Below are 14,407 nucleotides of genomic sequence, written 5' to 3' on the forward strand. Positions count from 1 at the left end.
ATGTGTTACTCTTCCTTCAAAATATATCCAGACTCTACCATGTTCTTCACTTGCTACTCTGATTCAGACCATCTGTGATCTTGCATGTAGACTGATAGATTAATTTTCTAATTGGTTTTCTTGTTTTTTTCTTTGTCCCCCCTTGCTTCTATACAATTTGGTATCTTCACAGCGGGGTGGGGGGTAGATAAAAAAAGAGTAAACTAGATCATGTTCTCTTTCTTGCTCAAAACTTGTATTCATTCTGTCGTATTCAGGGTAAAATCAGACTCCTTATAGTGTCCTGCAAGGCCTTGCCTAATCAGAAATCTTCCTTTGTCTCTGATTGCCTCTCTTATCACCCTCCATCTTGCTCACTCTTTTTTTTTTTTTTTTTTTTTTGCGATACGCGGGCCTCTCACCGTTGTGGCCTCTCCGGCTGCGGAGCACAGGCTCTGGATGCGCAGGCCCAGCGGCCGTGGCTCACAGGCCCAGCCGCTCTGTGGCATGTGGGATCCTCCCGGACCAGGGCATGAACCCGCGTCCCCTGCATCGGCAGGCGGACTCTAAACCACTGCGCCACCAGGGAAGCCCCATCTTGCTCACTCTTATCTGGTCACTCGGAATTTTTTTTTCTTGAAAATAATAAACTCATTTCCCTTGTGGGCCTTCAGCACTTATTGTTTCCTCTACCTGCAAAGCTTACATAGATTACTGACGACTTCCTCTTTCACATCCTTCTGATATTTGCTCAGGTGTCCACTCTTCAGAGAGGCCTTCTCTGTCTGAAATTTCTTCATTCTACTCAGTCACTTCTAGCTCCTTACTCTGCCTTTGTTTCTAGCTCCTAAAGCTCCTTGACATATTAGTGTGTGTGTGTGTGTGTCTGTGTGTGTTTGTGTGTATGTGTGTGTGTCTGTGTTTTCCGACTAGAATTCAAGCTTCACTATAGCCTAAGTGCCTAGGATAGGACTTGGGATATAATAGGTACTTAGTCAGTGTTTGATGTATAAATAACTGAGCTTTCTTTATTCCTTTTAATTATATTTTATCCCTCCTAATCCCACAAGGAATTTGAAGTGGCTTAAAAAATACTTCTAAGTGTAATAAAGTAGAAAACATCAGGCATGTAAAATATAGATAGAATAGAAATGACTGGTGGGAAATTAAATATGCAGGTCATGCAAGGTTTTACCTGGTTCTTAATATGGATCAGGAATTTGGCTCTGAGGTCTTAAGTGCCAAAATGAAAAGAACAACACTTTTTCCATATTGAGAAAACATTCTTCTACTTTAGAGAAACACAGCTTTTCCTTGCAATTCAACAACTGTCCTACAGTACATAAAGTAATAAATTTTTTATGGCAATTTTCAGTACCTATCTTAAGTAACTGGAGAGATGATGCCAGGGTAAGTTCAGGGAAAGCAGCTCTCTAGAAACTGATAAGATACTCATACACATTCATATTTGCTCCCTCCCTCTGTGCCTTCCTCTGCCAAAAAAAAATGCATGCATGCTTCTCTGAGTAAGGTGGTGGAGCTTACTTTAACATGATTGTCAAGGTATAGCAGCTGATTTCTGGCAAAGCAGTGAATTACAACTTACTGTTCTTAAAATGGTTAGTCCATTCCAAAGCAAGTTAAAAATTATCCAGATGCTATGCCTTCAGTTAAATAGCTGATAATAGTACTATTTTGATCAAGTTACTCTGTGATAGTTTGTGGTCTTTATTAGGAAGTTTTGACATCTAGCATCTTAGATTCAGAACTAATGAAGCAAATTATTAGTGTGCTTCATAATATGCTGACTCCAGAATTCTTAATACATGAGTGGAGAATTAATTGCATTTTAATAGAGAAAATTCCCATCACTTCAGCCTGTTTACTTGATTAGATTGAAATTGAATGTATTTGAAATTAGTTTTAGGTAAATCTTTTATTAGGATCATCACTGAGTTATTAATGATTGAACCAAATCCTTCAAATTATTGTATGATTTAAATAATTCAAGTTTTTGGAGAAGAACCGGTTTAGGATATGTTATAAATAGTATTGGTCAGTGGTAGCATACTAACTTGGAAATAACCACACTGAGTTCTAAAGATTCATTTCATGTTTTAATATACTCTTTTCTTTTGAACTTACCACTTCTATTCTTGTATCTCAGGCTTTCCTTTGGTGTAAGGAAGAGAATATTTGGGAGATGGAAGACAGTTATGCATCCTGTCAGTATGTTTTCCCTATTTAGAGTTGATAGTTTGGTTAGGTGTCTGTTAAGGGAAAAAAGTGAATTGGCTGTATGGTGCAGTGTTTTTGCAACACATCACTAATCGTGAGAGGAATTTATTTTCTTAGAGCTTTTCCTTTCCCTTGTTTCTTCGTTTCTTGTGATTTTGTTTTCAGATTGTCTCCTTTTATTACTGTAACTGTCCTGACTCTGCACAGCTGTCCTTTTTCTTGTCTATATTGTTCCATACATGTTGTCTCTTTTGTCCCCAGTCTTCCCTGACTCTTGTCACAGAACTCTTTTTAGCTCTCTAAACTTTATTTAGACCCCCCAACTTTATTTCACCTCTATCTGTAATTACTATTTTCTTTTTCCTAGATTGACATAAGAAAATTCAATTTGTCTTCGTTTTCATTACCAGAAGAGACCTCTAAAGGGTAACAGTGGAACTTTGAAAAAAGCATTTAGATTGGGATTTTGACCAATATTAATTGCTTATGTGGTTTGGAAACTACATTAATTTTTTAGTAAAAAGAGTAATTTTCCTTGCTGTTTTCTATTAATGTAATTTATTCTTTTAAAAATACATAGGAAAGATAGCAATAGGTGCCCGGTGCAACACAAGTTTTCTTTATTTAGTGAATTCGCTATCAAAGGATTTGTTCAAGTGTAAGTAGTATTTCAATCTCTGAGAGAGGTTATGGGCTCCAGCATTTGAAAAGTAGACTAAAGTTTCCTACAAACAATGTTTCTAAAGTTTTTTTAATCAGTGACATTGTAGAGTCCTGAGAAGAGCATGAGCTTCAGTGTTTGAGATTATAAAATTTGAGTTTGATGGGTCTGTGTTTAGAACCTCCCTCTTTCTCTTTAGCAGGATAATTGTTAAACTTATTCTATTGTCAGTTTCATTGCCTGTAAGATGCAGGAAATACCTCAAAAGGGAAGTTGTGAGGAGTAAATGAAATGGAAAACATCTAGCATGGTACCTGGCAGATGGCATCTCTAATTAGCTACTGTTCTATAAACTTCTCAAAGAAAAGTTTAGTGACCTTCTGATCTGCTGGTAAGTCCATCTGGATTGGCACTTGTCATGCATCAGAGCTTAGGACAAATTTCACAATATCATGGCATGGATTAAGGAATAGGCTTTATTGGGAACAGGTGACATTTTATGGGGACAAGCCAGGATCAACAAGAAGAAGGTAAGGCATGGGTTTCCCATCCTTTCATTATTCCACACAGAGGGATGCCAGAGGTTTGACAGTCTGCTCAATATAAAGCATAGGTATTTATTCTAGTGAAGGTATCCTGTCCTATACATTATTCTCTCTTACGTATTAGAATACGTGGTAGATCAACCTCATATGTGAATTGTCACGCAGACTACTTGAGGATCAGACAGAATAGTGTGGATGCCTTCAGTCATCTAAGAAATTCATCTGTCCAGCATGTGGAGACCTGGGGCCCATGGGAAGTTGGGTTTGCCCTGCTAAGGGAAGAAGCTCTGGCTTTGTCTAAAGCTGAGTGAGGTCACACAGCCTCTCCTGCTGGGAGAAGGGGATAAAGGAGTGATTCCAGCTCACTGACTAGGCACCCGGAGTGACTCCTGACTGCATTTACAGACAGTTCTACTTCTTGCATCATACTTTATTGTCCAGAGTTAGTGAATCCATTTTGTCAACTAATAAGTATCAAATGTGAAATATTATATATTTGTTTATTTTTATGCTATTTAAGTAAGTTGATGTCAGAATAGGTAACAGAAGAATGCATTTCAGAGTCTTTGAATGAATGTTGCTCCCCCAAAAAATTGGTCTTGATTTGACCAGTCTCAGCTCAGCTTCACAAATAATTATTAGTTTGTCCAGGCACAGTGTTAGGCACTTACTCTAGGAATTGAACAATGAGTAAAACAAAGTCCATATCCTCAGGGAGTTTGGTGTGGTGTCTAAGAGGAGTAAAATAGAAGTAGCAGAATTTCTTAAAAATAGAAGTAGAGTGTAAGAAAAACCATGAAAGATAATCACCAGAAGACCGAGGGAAGAAAGTGAGAAAAGGTCTCAAAAGACAGCCAGTGTTGAATCTTAAATTAAACTTTCCTTTTGCAGGAGAATTTCAAGCATTTTTTTAAAAATTGAATTATAGTTAATTTACGATGCGTTAGTTTCTGGTGTACAGCAAAGTGATTCAGTTATACATATGCGTGTGTATATAAATATTCTTTTTCATATTCTTTTCTGTTATGGTTTATTATGAGATATTGAATATAGTTCTTTGTGCTATACAGTAGGACCTTATTGTTTATATATTTTATATATAGTAGTTTATATCTGCTAATCCCAAACTCCTAATTTATCCCCCCGCTTCCGCTTTGGTAACTGTAAGATTGTTTTCTATGTCTGTGAGTCTATTTCTGTTTTATAAACAAGTTCATTTGTATCTTTTTTTTTTTAGATTCCGCATATAAGTGATACTTGTCTTTCTCTGACTTACTTCACTTAGTATGATAATCTTTAGGTTCATCTATGTTGCTGCAAATGGCATTATTTCATTCTTTTCTATGGCTGAGTCATATTCCATTGTGTGTATATATATTTGTGTGTGTGTGTATGTATATATATATACATACATACACACACACAGTGTCTTCTTTATCTGTTCATCTGTTGATGGACATTTAGGTTGCTTCCATGTCTTGGCTATTGTAAGTAGTGCTGCAATGAACATTGCAGTGCATGTATCTTTTCAATTTATGTTATTCTCCGGATATATGCCCAGGAGTGAGATTGCTGGATCATGTGGTAACTCTATTTTAGTTTTTTAAGGAGCCTTCATACTATGCTCCATAGTGGCTGCACCAATTTACATTCCCACCAACAGTGTAGGAGGGTTCCCACTTTTCCACACCCTCTGCATCATTTATTATTTGTAGACTTTTTGATGATGCCCATTCTGACCAGTGTAAGGTTGAATGTCTCATTGTAGTTTTGATTTGCATTTCTCTAATAATTAGCAGTGTTGAGCATCTCTTCATGTACCTTTTGGCCATCTGTATGTTTTCTTCGGAGAAATGTCTATTTAGGTCTTATGTCCATTTTTCTGATTGGGTTTTTTGTGTTTTTGTTATTGAGTTGTATGAACTGTTTGTATATTTTGGAAATTAAGCCCTTGTCAGTTGCATCGTTTGCACATACTTTCTGCCAGTCTGTAGGTTGTCTTTTCATTTTGTTTATGGTTTCCTTTGCTGTGCATCAAGCATATTGATAGCTCCTACATTTTCTAGTTTGTGGATGGGACAGTAGGAAAAAGAGTGATTTTAAAAAAAAGTGTTGCTTGGCTGTGTAGCATAAGGAGTTTGGAGCTTAGCAAAAATTTCATTTTACTTCTTTGGGAAGTATGGTTTACAGTAGTTTTTAGTAAGTGGTAGTCCAGAATATTACATTTTAGTGTTACAGATTTACTAATGAAATAACAGGGACTCATTCTAAGGTAGGAGAAAAATAAACAAATGAGCAAGAATCTGTCAACACCTTGCAGTCGCTGTCTAACTTTTAAAAATGTTTAAGTGCTAAAGAGGGCAGATGGAAATTATATTAATCACTGCATGCTCAGCATGCAACTTACCGGGAAAAAAAAAGCACGTTGAGAGGCAGAATACTTTTTTCTAAATGTTATGCTTTTGAGAGATTTTTAAAAAAATAGAGGTCAGATTTAGTCATATATCTGGTCCTGCCATTAGAAAAAAAAGGGCTTCCTTGGTGGTGCAGTGGTTGGGAGTCCGCCTGCCGATGCAGGGGACACGGGTTTGTGCCCCGGCCCGGGAGGATCCCCCGTGCCGTGGAGCCGCTGGGCCCGTGAGCCATGGCCGCTGAGCCTGCGCGTCCGGAGCCTGTGCTCCGCGGCGGGAGAGGCCACAGCAGTGAGAGGCCCGCGTACTGGAAAGAAAAAAAAAAGAAAAGGAAAACGCTTTTAAAATGCATCCCTTGAGAAATTCTTTGCGTTTTAAAGAAAATTGTTTGTTGTTGACCAGCTTTTGATTTCTGTTTTATGGAGTTTCTGAGTATTGTTTAGGAAAACTATGATTCTCAGAGGGAAGTGTGGTCTCTGAGATGTTTCTAAGATATTTTATTAGTTATATGTGGTATTAAGGTAAGATCACAAACTAGGTTTTGGGGTTTTTTTTTTTGGTGATCAATATAGGTTTTATTTTTTGTTGTTTTTAAGTATAATTGATTTACAATATTATATTAGTGTCAGGTGTACAACATAGTGATTCAGTATTTTTATATATCACAAAGTGGTCACCACACTAAGTCTGGTTACCATCTGTCAAAATTTAAAAAAAAAAGTTATTACAGTATTATTGGCTATATTCCCTATGCTGTACATTACATCCTGTGACTTATGTATTTTATAGCTGGAAGTTCTTACCTCTTAATCCCCTTTATTTTGCCCACCCCTCTACCCCAGGATTTAGAGTTCCAGCCCTAACCTTGCTGGTATTGTTATGTGATCTTGAAAACCTCTTAACTTCTACATATACAGGTGCATGCAGTGTTATTTTTCTAGGTGATTTTGGCCTTTTCATCCTTCCAGGTTCTGTATTTAATGATGTCAATATTTTAAAATCACCATTATATGGCTTTGCATAACACTATTTTATAAATGGTGTATTTTTAAGAATATCCAATTTTAAATGACTGGACATAATCCAAGCACATTTTGTTGACGTGTACATGTAGGCTGGCCTTTGACCTTTCATTTGGTACTTTTTGCTTAGCTAACTTTTGTGTACAACAGAAGGCAGAGCTTGGAAACTTGATGTATGTGTAGTTGTGAACATGGCTTTGACTGGATGTGGTAGTGATGTTTATTATTTCTCTCTCAGTTAAGATATATCCCATTCATGTCTTGTGATTTACTAGTGTTAACCAATTTAGAAAAATGGCAGACACTGGAACCATGGAAGGTGGTAGAGAAGTAGACAGCTTAGTTGCTTTCCCCAAGAGAGTATACCTTAGTGTCATATTGTTTCTAGTAGTTTTATAAATGCTGCCCCAAGTCATTTAACTTAGTTTATTACCACCAGTAGCAGTGATTACCTTGTCTTGGGAGTTTGGGAGGTTGGCATCAGCATCTCTTAAATGTCTTAAAATGGCCTGTCAAAATTGGCTTAACTAACTAGGTACCAAGGCCAGTTTGAGTTTAGTATATATATTTTTTAAAAAAGGAATCACAAATATTTCATAATAAATATTTTGTCATTGCTGCTTAATATATTGTAGTGCTCAGTAACCATTCTCATTACTTTATACATTGAAATTGCAGTTCACAGACTACAGTGAAATTAGTAGTGCATGGCCTTATTGACCATACAGAATAGAGAAAGAGAAAGATTAACATTTACTTATGGTTTGCTTCTTAATATAAGATGGACTTAATTGTATATTAAGCTCCTTAATATACAAGGACTGATCTAACCTTAAAATAAGTGAGGAACTTTGTTGGGCTATGTAGGCTCTCATCTATATGATTTTGTGTTTAGAATAAACACACATTATTCATAAAATTTAAAAATTTGGAAGGATTTGTAGAATGGATCATTTAGGCAATCTTTTAGATATAATTCATGAAGTGTCAATATCAAGTAATGAGACAAGTATCTCATACAAATAAATTCTATAACAGCTATGATTCTCATCAGAAAGGAGGTAGGGTTGGGGTCTTGTAATTTGAATAGAATATTCTTAGCAATGATCTTTTGGTTAAGATACCAAAAGCATAGGCAACAAAAGCTGAAATAAGCAAAGGGACTGCATCAAACTAAAAAGCTCTACACAGCAAAGGAAACAAGTTAAAAAGGCAATCTATAGAATGGGAGAAAATATTTACAGATGATGTATCTGATAAAGGGTTAATATCTTAGATATATAAGGAACTCATACAACTTAAAAACAAAAAACCAAATAATCATATTTTTAAATGGGCAAACAACCTGAATAGACTTTTTTCCAAAGAAGATATACAAATAGGCAATAAGTACATGAAAATGTGCTCAACATCACTCATCATCAGAGAAGTTTAGATAGCTTTAAAATAGATTGTCAAATAGTACATCCTTATTTTATACTATAAAATTAGTGAATCATTGTAGTTCAGCAAATATAGAATGATTAAGGAGTAAGTTTGCATGGCAGGCAGTTTTGCTTTTTTTTAGAAAAAAGTAATAAACAAGTTCTAGTAGGGTTTGGTTATTTAGGCAGCAGAAATATCTCAAGTTAAGTACATTTGGACTTTGGGGCAACAGTGTTTATAAATGTTACAAAAGGCCCTTATCTTTAGCATGAGGGCATAATAGGTATCCTCTAAGGTTCCTACCAAGATTGATAGTTCTTTATTTTGTTGGTTTTCTTCACTTTTAGATACAGTTTCTATTATAAACTATTAATTATTCAGTGACACACATGGAGCTACTTTAGGGAAAGATAAAAATCTGATTTCTTTGGAGTATCTTTCCCTTTAATTTTAACTTTCATCTCCGTATGGTTTTGTTTTTCATCGTTTTGCAATAATACTTTTATCTTTTATGACATCTAGTAATGTTTATACTAAGGTAGGTTTTTTCATTGATTGTATTTTGAATCTTCTTGTAGCCAATATTAACTAATGTGGCCCTTTTGATAGGAACTGTTATTGTGTTTGTAACTGTTTTCATTGTTCTTTTATCTTCCAAGTTATTCATGGCAACCTGCTACAGCTATCACTATCGAGAATGACTTGATGCTTTATCAGCTTTGTATTTTATGACATTTTTCCTCTTGGCATTTTATTTTATTTTATTTTATTTTATTTATTTTTTTTATGGTACGCAGACCTCTCACTGTTGTGGCCTCTCCCGTTGCGGAGCACAGGCTCCCGACGCGCAGGCTCAGCGGCCATGGCTCACGGGCCCAGCCGGTCCGCGGTATGTGGGATCCTCTCGGACCGGGGCATGAACCCGTGTCCCCTGCATCGGCAGGCGGACTGTCAACCACTGCGCCACCAGGGAAGCCCTTGGCATTTTATTTTAAAGTATAGCATACATGTTGTGGAAGAAGTGCAAATAGAAATGAAAATTGCATTTTGATGTTTTATGTCTTGTCAGGAAATCTTTCATTATACCTTCTAATTGCTGCAAATTTCATTCTTATACCAATAATATAAAGGCTTATAGTCAAAATATAACTCTTGCCTAGCAATAGGTATAATTTATATTTTTTTGTGACAATGCATGGAAATGTAAAATATTAATGAGTACTTTCCCCCTTGTTCAAGAGCCAGTGTTGACACTTTTAAGAAAGTAAAACCTGCATTTTAAGGAGTTAAACTCATTTTAAAAAAGTCTTTTAGTTGGAAAAATATTAAGTATGGCACAAACCTAGAAAACCCAGAAAATTTTATTATTTAAAGAAATTAATTTTATAAAAATTAAAAATATATGCTTGGCAAAAACAAAGCAAAACAAAAGAATATTACCCTATATGGCAGAAGTATAAACATAAATGATGAAGTGGGAGAAAATATTGAAGCATCTTTAACCAATGAAGAAATTTCACAAATTAATAAATGAAATTCCAGGAATTCATTAAAAATGCTGGCAAAGAATATAGACAGTGCACTGAAAAATAAATGCCTTTGCAGAGATGTTCTGCTATGTTTAAAATACAAATGCAAATTAAAACTTCCCTGAGATACTATTTTTTCACCTAGTTGACTGGTAAACATAAAGCCTAATATTATATTGGGTTGGCCAAAAAGTTTGTTTGGGTTTTTCCCTAAGATCTTACAGAACTTTTTGGCCAAACCAATACTTTGTTTGAATAGATAAGGAGAAGCAGTTACTCTCAGATTTTTGATTGGGTTATAAATTTGTATAACTTCTCCGGAAATATGTTTCAAAATTTAAATACACATACTCTTTGACCAAGTGCTTTAAGTTTTAGAAATGTATCCTAGATAGATAAATACACATGTATATGAAGGTGTAAATACAAGACTGTTCATTGCAGGGAGGGCTCTTTTAGTAACTTGTTGCTCTTCATATGTACCTGAATGTGGGTAGAATGTCTCTGGAAGGGTACAGAAAAAGTAGCAGTGCTTGCTTCTTGGGGCATAAACTGAGATAGCCGAAGAGGACATAAATGCAGCTGTTTTTTTTAGAATAATTCTTTATTTTTATTTATTTATTTTTGGCTGTGTTGGGTCTTCGTTTCTGTGCGAGGGCTTTCTCTAGTTGCGGCAAGCGGGGGCCACTCTTCATCGCAGTGCACGGGCCTCTCACTATTGCAGCTTCTCTTGTTGTGGAGCACAGGCTCCAGATGCACAGGCTCAGTAGTTGTGGCTCACGGGCCTAGCTGCTCCGCGGCATGTGGGATCTTCCCAGACCAGGGCTCAAACCTGTGTCCCCTGCATTGGTAGGCAGATTCTCAACCACTGCGCCACCAGTGAAGCCCATAAATGCAGCTTTTGCACTGAATATCCTTTACAGAATAAATAAGCATGTGTTACCTGCTAAAATTAATATTCAAAAGAATGACATTGAACTAAAACTTTTTTATAAGCCATATGTGAAATACGCCATCAGTGGACACACAGAAGCTATTTGTTCATCACCAGTGTGTCAGTAATGCAGCAGTGTTTGGGCGTTTGCTACTCCATTCAAACATCTATCCCTCAAAAGGAAGTTTTCTTTGACTTCCTCTCCTCACCCTAGACTAGCTAGGGCAGGCACCCTATTAAAGATTTATTCATCCTCTGTATTTTGTCTGAGCGCTTACTACATCTGTGATTAAATAGTTAATGTTTAATGTTTTTTTCCCCCCATTGTTAGAGTTAGGTTCATTGAGGGTCTTTCACTGCTGGGACAGTATGTACTATGATATCTTGTGTTTTGGTAACAGTGCATATTTGAATGAGTGAGGATTAATTCTAGAGTATCAGAGCAAAGCCACAGCCTATTAGGAAATTACAATAAACATGTCTTCTCACCCATGTTGACATTTCTGTTCCTTCTTTCAGTGGCTTCCCTAAAACAAACAAACAATTTAACCTTTTTTTTGTGAGGAGGAGGGGGAGATCACAAAGCCCTTTTAGAAACCATGATAATCATAAAACTGTGGTGATGCAAATACCCCCAAATTTTGTTACATAATTTCTGTAGTATCATGGATTTCCCTAAAGCTCTTGATGTAGACCCACATCACTCCAAGGTTTCACTCTGCAGGATTGATTCTTCTGACTGACTATTATTTTATTCTGACAGTTTTTGGTCTCTTTGCTATTTTGACTGTTTCTCTTGTTCCTAGGACTGGGCTTTTGTATTTTATAACAGTAAATTTCAAACGTACAGAAAAGTTGAAAAACTGTACTTTGGATACCAAAATATCCATCACTCATATTCTATAATTAACTTTTTGTCATATTTCCTTTCTCATGTAATTTCCCATCAATCCATTCATTATCCTTTTTTTATTTAATGCATTTCTGAGTAAGTTGTTAACATCATTACACTTTCTTCCATATACTTCAGCTTGCCTGGCATTAACTTCAAGTTCAGTATTGTTTACAGGATTCTTCTTTGAGGTAGAAATTTATATACGATGAAATGCACCAATTTTAAGTGTAACATTTGATGAATTTTGACAAGTGTATACACCTGTGTAACTCAAACTCCTATGGAGATGCAGACCATTATCATCACCCCCAGAAAGTTTGCTCCTGTTGCTCCTCAGTATTTTTTGTGCTTTATTTAAGTGATAACTTACTCCTGTTTAATTGTTATTTTTACATCATGATGATTCTCTCAGATTTGCACTGTTTGATCAGCATTTTCTCTATCATAAGCTGAGGGTTGGTGACAGAGTATCAGCTAACCCAGGATCCTTAAGAATCAGCCTAGCCATAAAACCAAGAAGATCCAGTAGGAGTCAGTAACACAGTCTCCAACCTGGTGGTTGTGTTTGTGGTGTTTGCAGGATAAAAGAGGTATAGGGGGAATGACTGGGTGGAAGGAAGTCTTATTAGTGCCCTGTGTTCACAAGGTATACTACAGGGAGAAACTTATTTTGGTTGACAAACTTCCTGTTCAAGAACTCTTACTCCATCTCAGCTTTGAACACAGCTTAGTTATCATAGGATGTTTTCCAGTATTCATATAGTGAATTACTGTAATGGGAGGAAGATTGTTGAGTCACAAACAGTGTATTGGAGTCATTTTGCTTTCCAGGGAAACATTTTCCTAGTCTAAAATTTTAAGTGTGTACTTGGAAGTTAGAGCTATTTTTAAAATGTGCTGTTTTTAGCTGGACGATAGCTTGCTTTATCTTACATGTCCATTTATCACATTATTATGTAGTTTCTGATGCTTTAACATTATCAGGATAGCACAGTTTTAGTAACAGAAGAAATTTAAGGTTATTTATGTCTCACATTCACATTCAAATTTAAACCCCTTTAGCATTGGGAGGGTCATTAGTTAATAAGTCTAATAATTTTATTTCTGGACAGCAGTTTTGGTGCTTCTCATTAGCCAAGGAGCAATAAACACACTCAGTTTTGGAAAGTGTATTGCCAGTGTTAAATTGTTAATATAAAACAGCCATTTACCTAATCATCTGTGTTTTTTTGTATATTCTCACACAGAAGAAAGAACCTTCTAAATCCAGTGTGGAGAAAAAAGTGACCAAGGTTGCAGAAGCAAAAAAAGTAATGAAGAGAAATTTTAAAGTAAATAAGAAAATAACATTTACTGATGAAGGAGAGGTAAGATTCTGTAAATGTTTCATTTCTGAGGTACATTCCAAGTATTAGAAAGAGTTTGACTCTCCTGCTGACTTGCCATTCTTTAATAAGAAAAATAATGTTTCTCTAAAGCACTCGGGCAATTCCTTTCATTGTTACTGTAGGTAATTGGTCAGCTCTGCATCTGTAGGCAAGAATGACTTTCTGACAGTAAGCTGGGATACTTTCTGGTAATAACAACAGAGTTGGTTTTGGACTTTCCAAATCCTGTTTTTATAGATAAGACTTTCATGTCATGGGGTCCATCTGTTAACATGCTCTATGGGAACATGCTCAAGGATAGTAATACAAGTACTGGCCACAGCTTCTTTTGCTTGACTCTTGAAAGCCTCTGCTCTGTGGTTCCTCAATTTTAGATGCCATATTGGCATGTTTTTTACTTACTGGCCTGCTGTGGGAAGGAATTCCCTGCTTTAAAATAACCTCGGACATATAGGTGCCTGGTTTTCATTTCACCATTATCTGGTCTTAGTGTAAATACATCCCAATAGAGTAGGAAAGGGGTTACCACTCACAGATTGCTCATGAAAGATCACTCTATTAGATAATAATATCTTCATTTTTTAAAGAGGAAATATATCTAGAATGTCAAGTGACTCACCTAAGGAGTGATGGCTAGAGTCAGTGGTTATGGCAGGATCTTCTGAATATTGTCTCTGTTTCACTCTCACCAACCTACGGGTTTCCCTGTTCATTCTGATATAGCACTCAACACCCCATGCCCACCATGATCTCATTTCCCTTGCCCTATGTTTAGTTTTTCTTCATAGCACTTATTATGAGACTTTACATTCTGTATTTATTCGGTGGTTGTCCATTTCTTCCATTCCAGTGGGATGAGGGAAGGTATTTCTATTTCACTGGGTTGAGAAAAGCTACATGAGGGAAGGTATTTGTTGGCTATGTTTGCTACTCTGTCCTCTGCACTTAGAATAGTGCCTAACAAATAGTAAACCCTCAGAAAAAGTCTGTTCTAATACCCCAGTAAAATAACAGAGCTTTTTATACTGACTGTAATGTATCACATCAGATATTTCATCATTATTAATAAAAATGCTTCCTGCACAGTCTATATTCAGTGGAGTGTGTTTCCTTTTACTTCTGAAGTTAACAAAGATTTGCATTTTACTTCAGGGAAGAGGGCTTTGTTTTAGTAGCCCAAATTTGCACTAGTAATACGGAGTAAAATGGTGTATAAACCATACGAAAACTAACAAAATAGAATGTAATTCAGCGTGTTGAAGTTGCAGAGGAAGCCTATATAGTTGGAAAATATGAATCTTTGTGAAATTACTGAGAAGAGGTCAGTCAGCACCTGAGAAACAGGCTAGACCAGAAAATAGTTAGTTGTAGTATTACATC

The 14,407-nt window shown here is 36.2% G+C and overlaps 1 protein-coding gene across 1 annotated transcript in view; it reads left to right on the forward strand.

Moving 5' to 3' along the window:
* Window positions 1–14,407, forward strand: part of DDX10 (DEAD-box helicase 10) — a 293,379-nt gene that overhangs the window by 153,052 nt on the left and 125,920 nt on the right. The window contains exon 14 of the mRNA XM_067750942.1: window positions 12,887–13,006. Within this exon, the coding sequence (XP_067607043.1) occupies window positions 12,887–13,006 (120 nt within the window). The remainder of the gene's footprint in view (window positions 1–12,886; window positions 13,007–14,407) is intronic.

Source organism: Pseudorca crassidens, chromosome 9, assembly GCF_039906515.1.
Source record: "Pseudorca crassidens isolate mPseCra1 chromosome 9, mPseCra1.hap1, whole genome shotgun sequence".
Taxonomy (NCBI): domain Eukaryota; kingdom Metazoa; phylum Chordata; class Mammalia; order Artiodactyla; family Delphinidae; genus Pseudorca; species Pseudorca crassidens.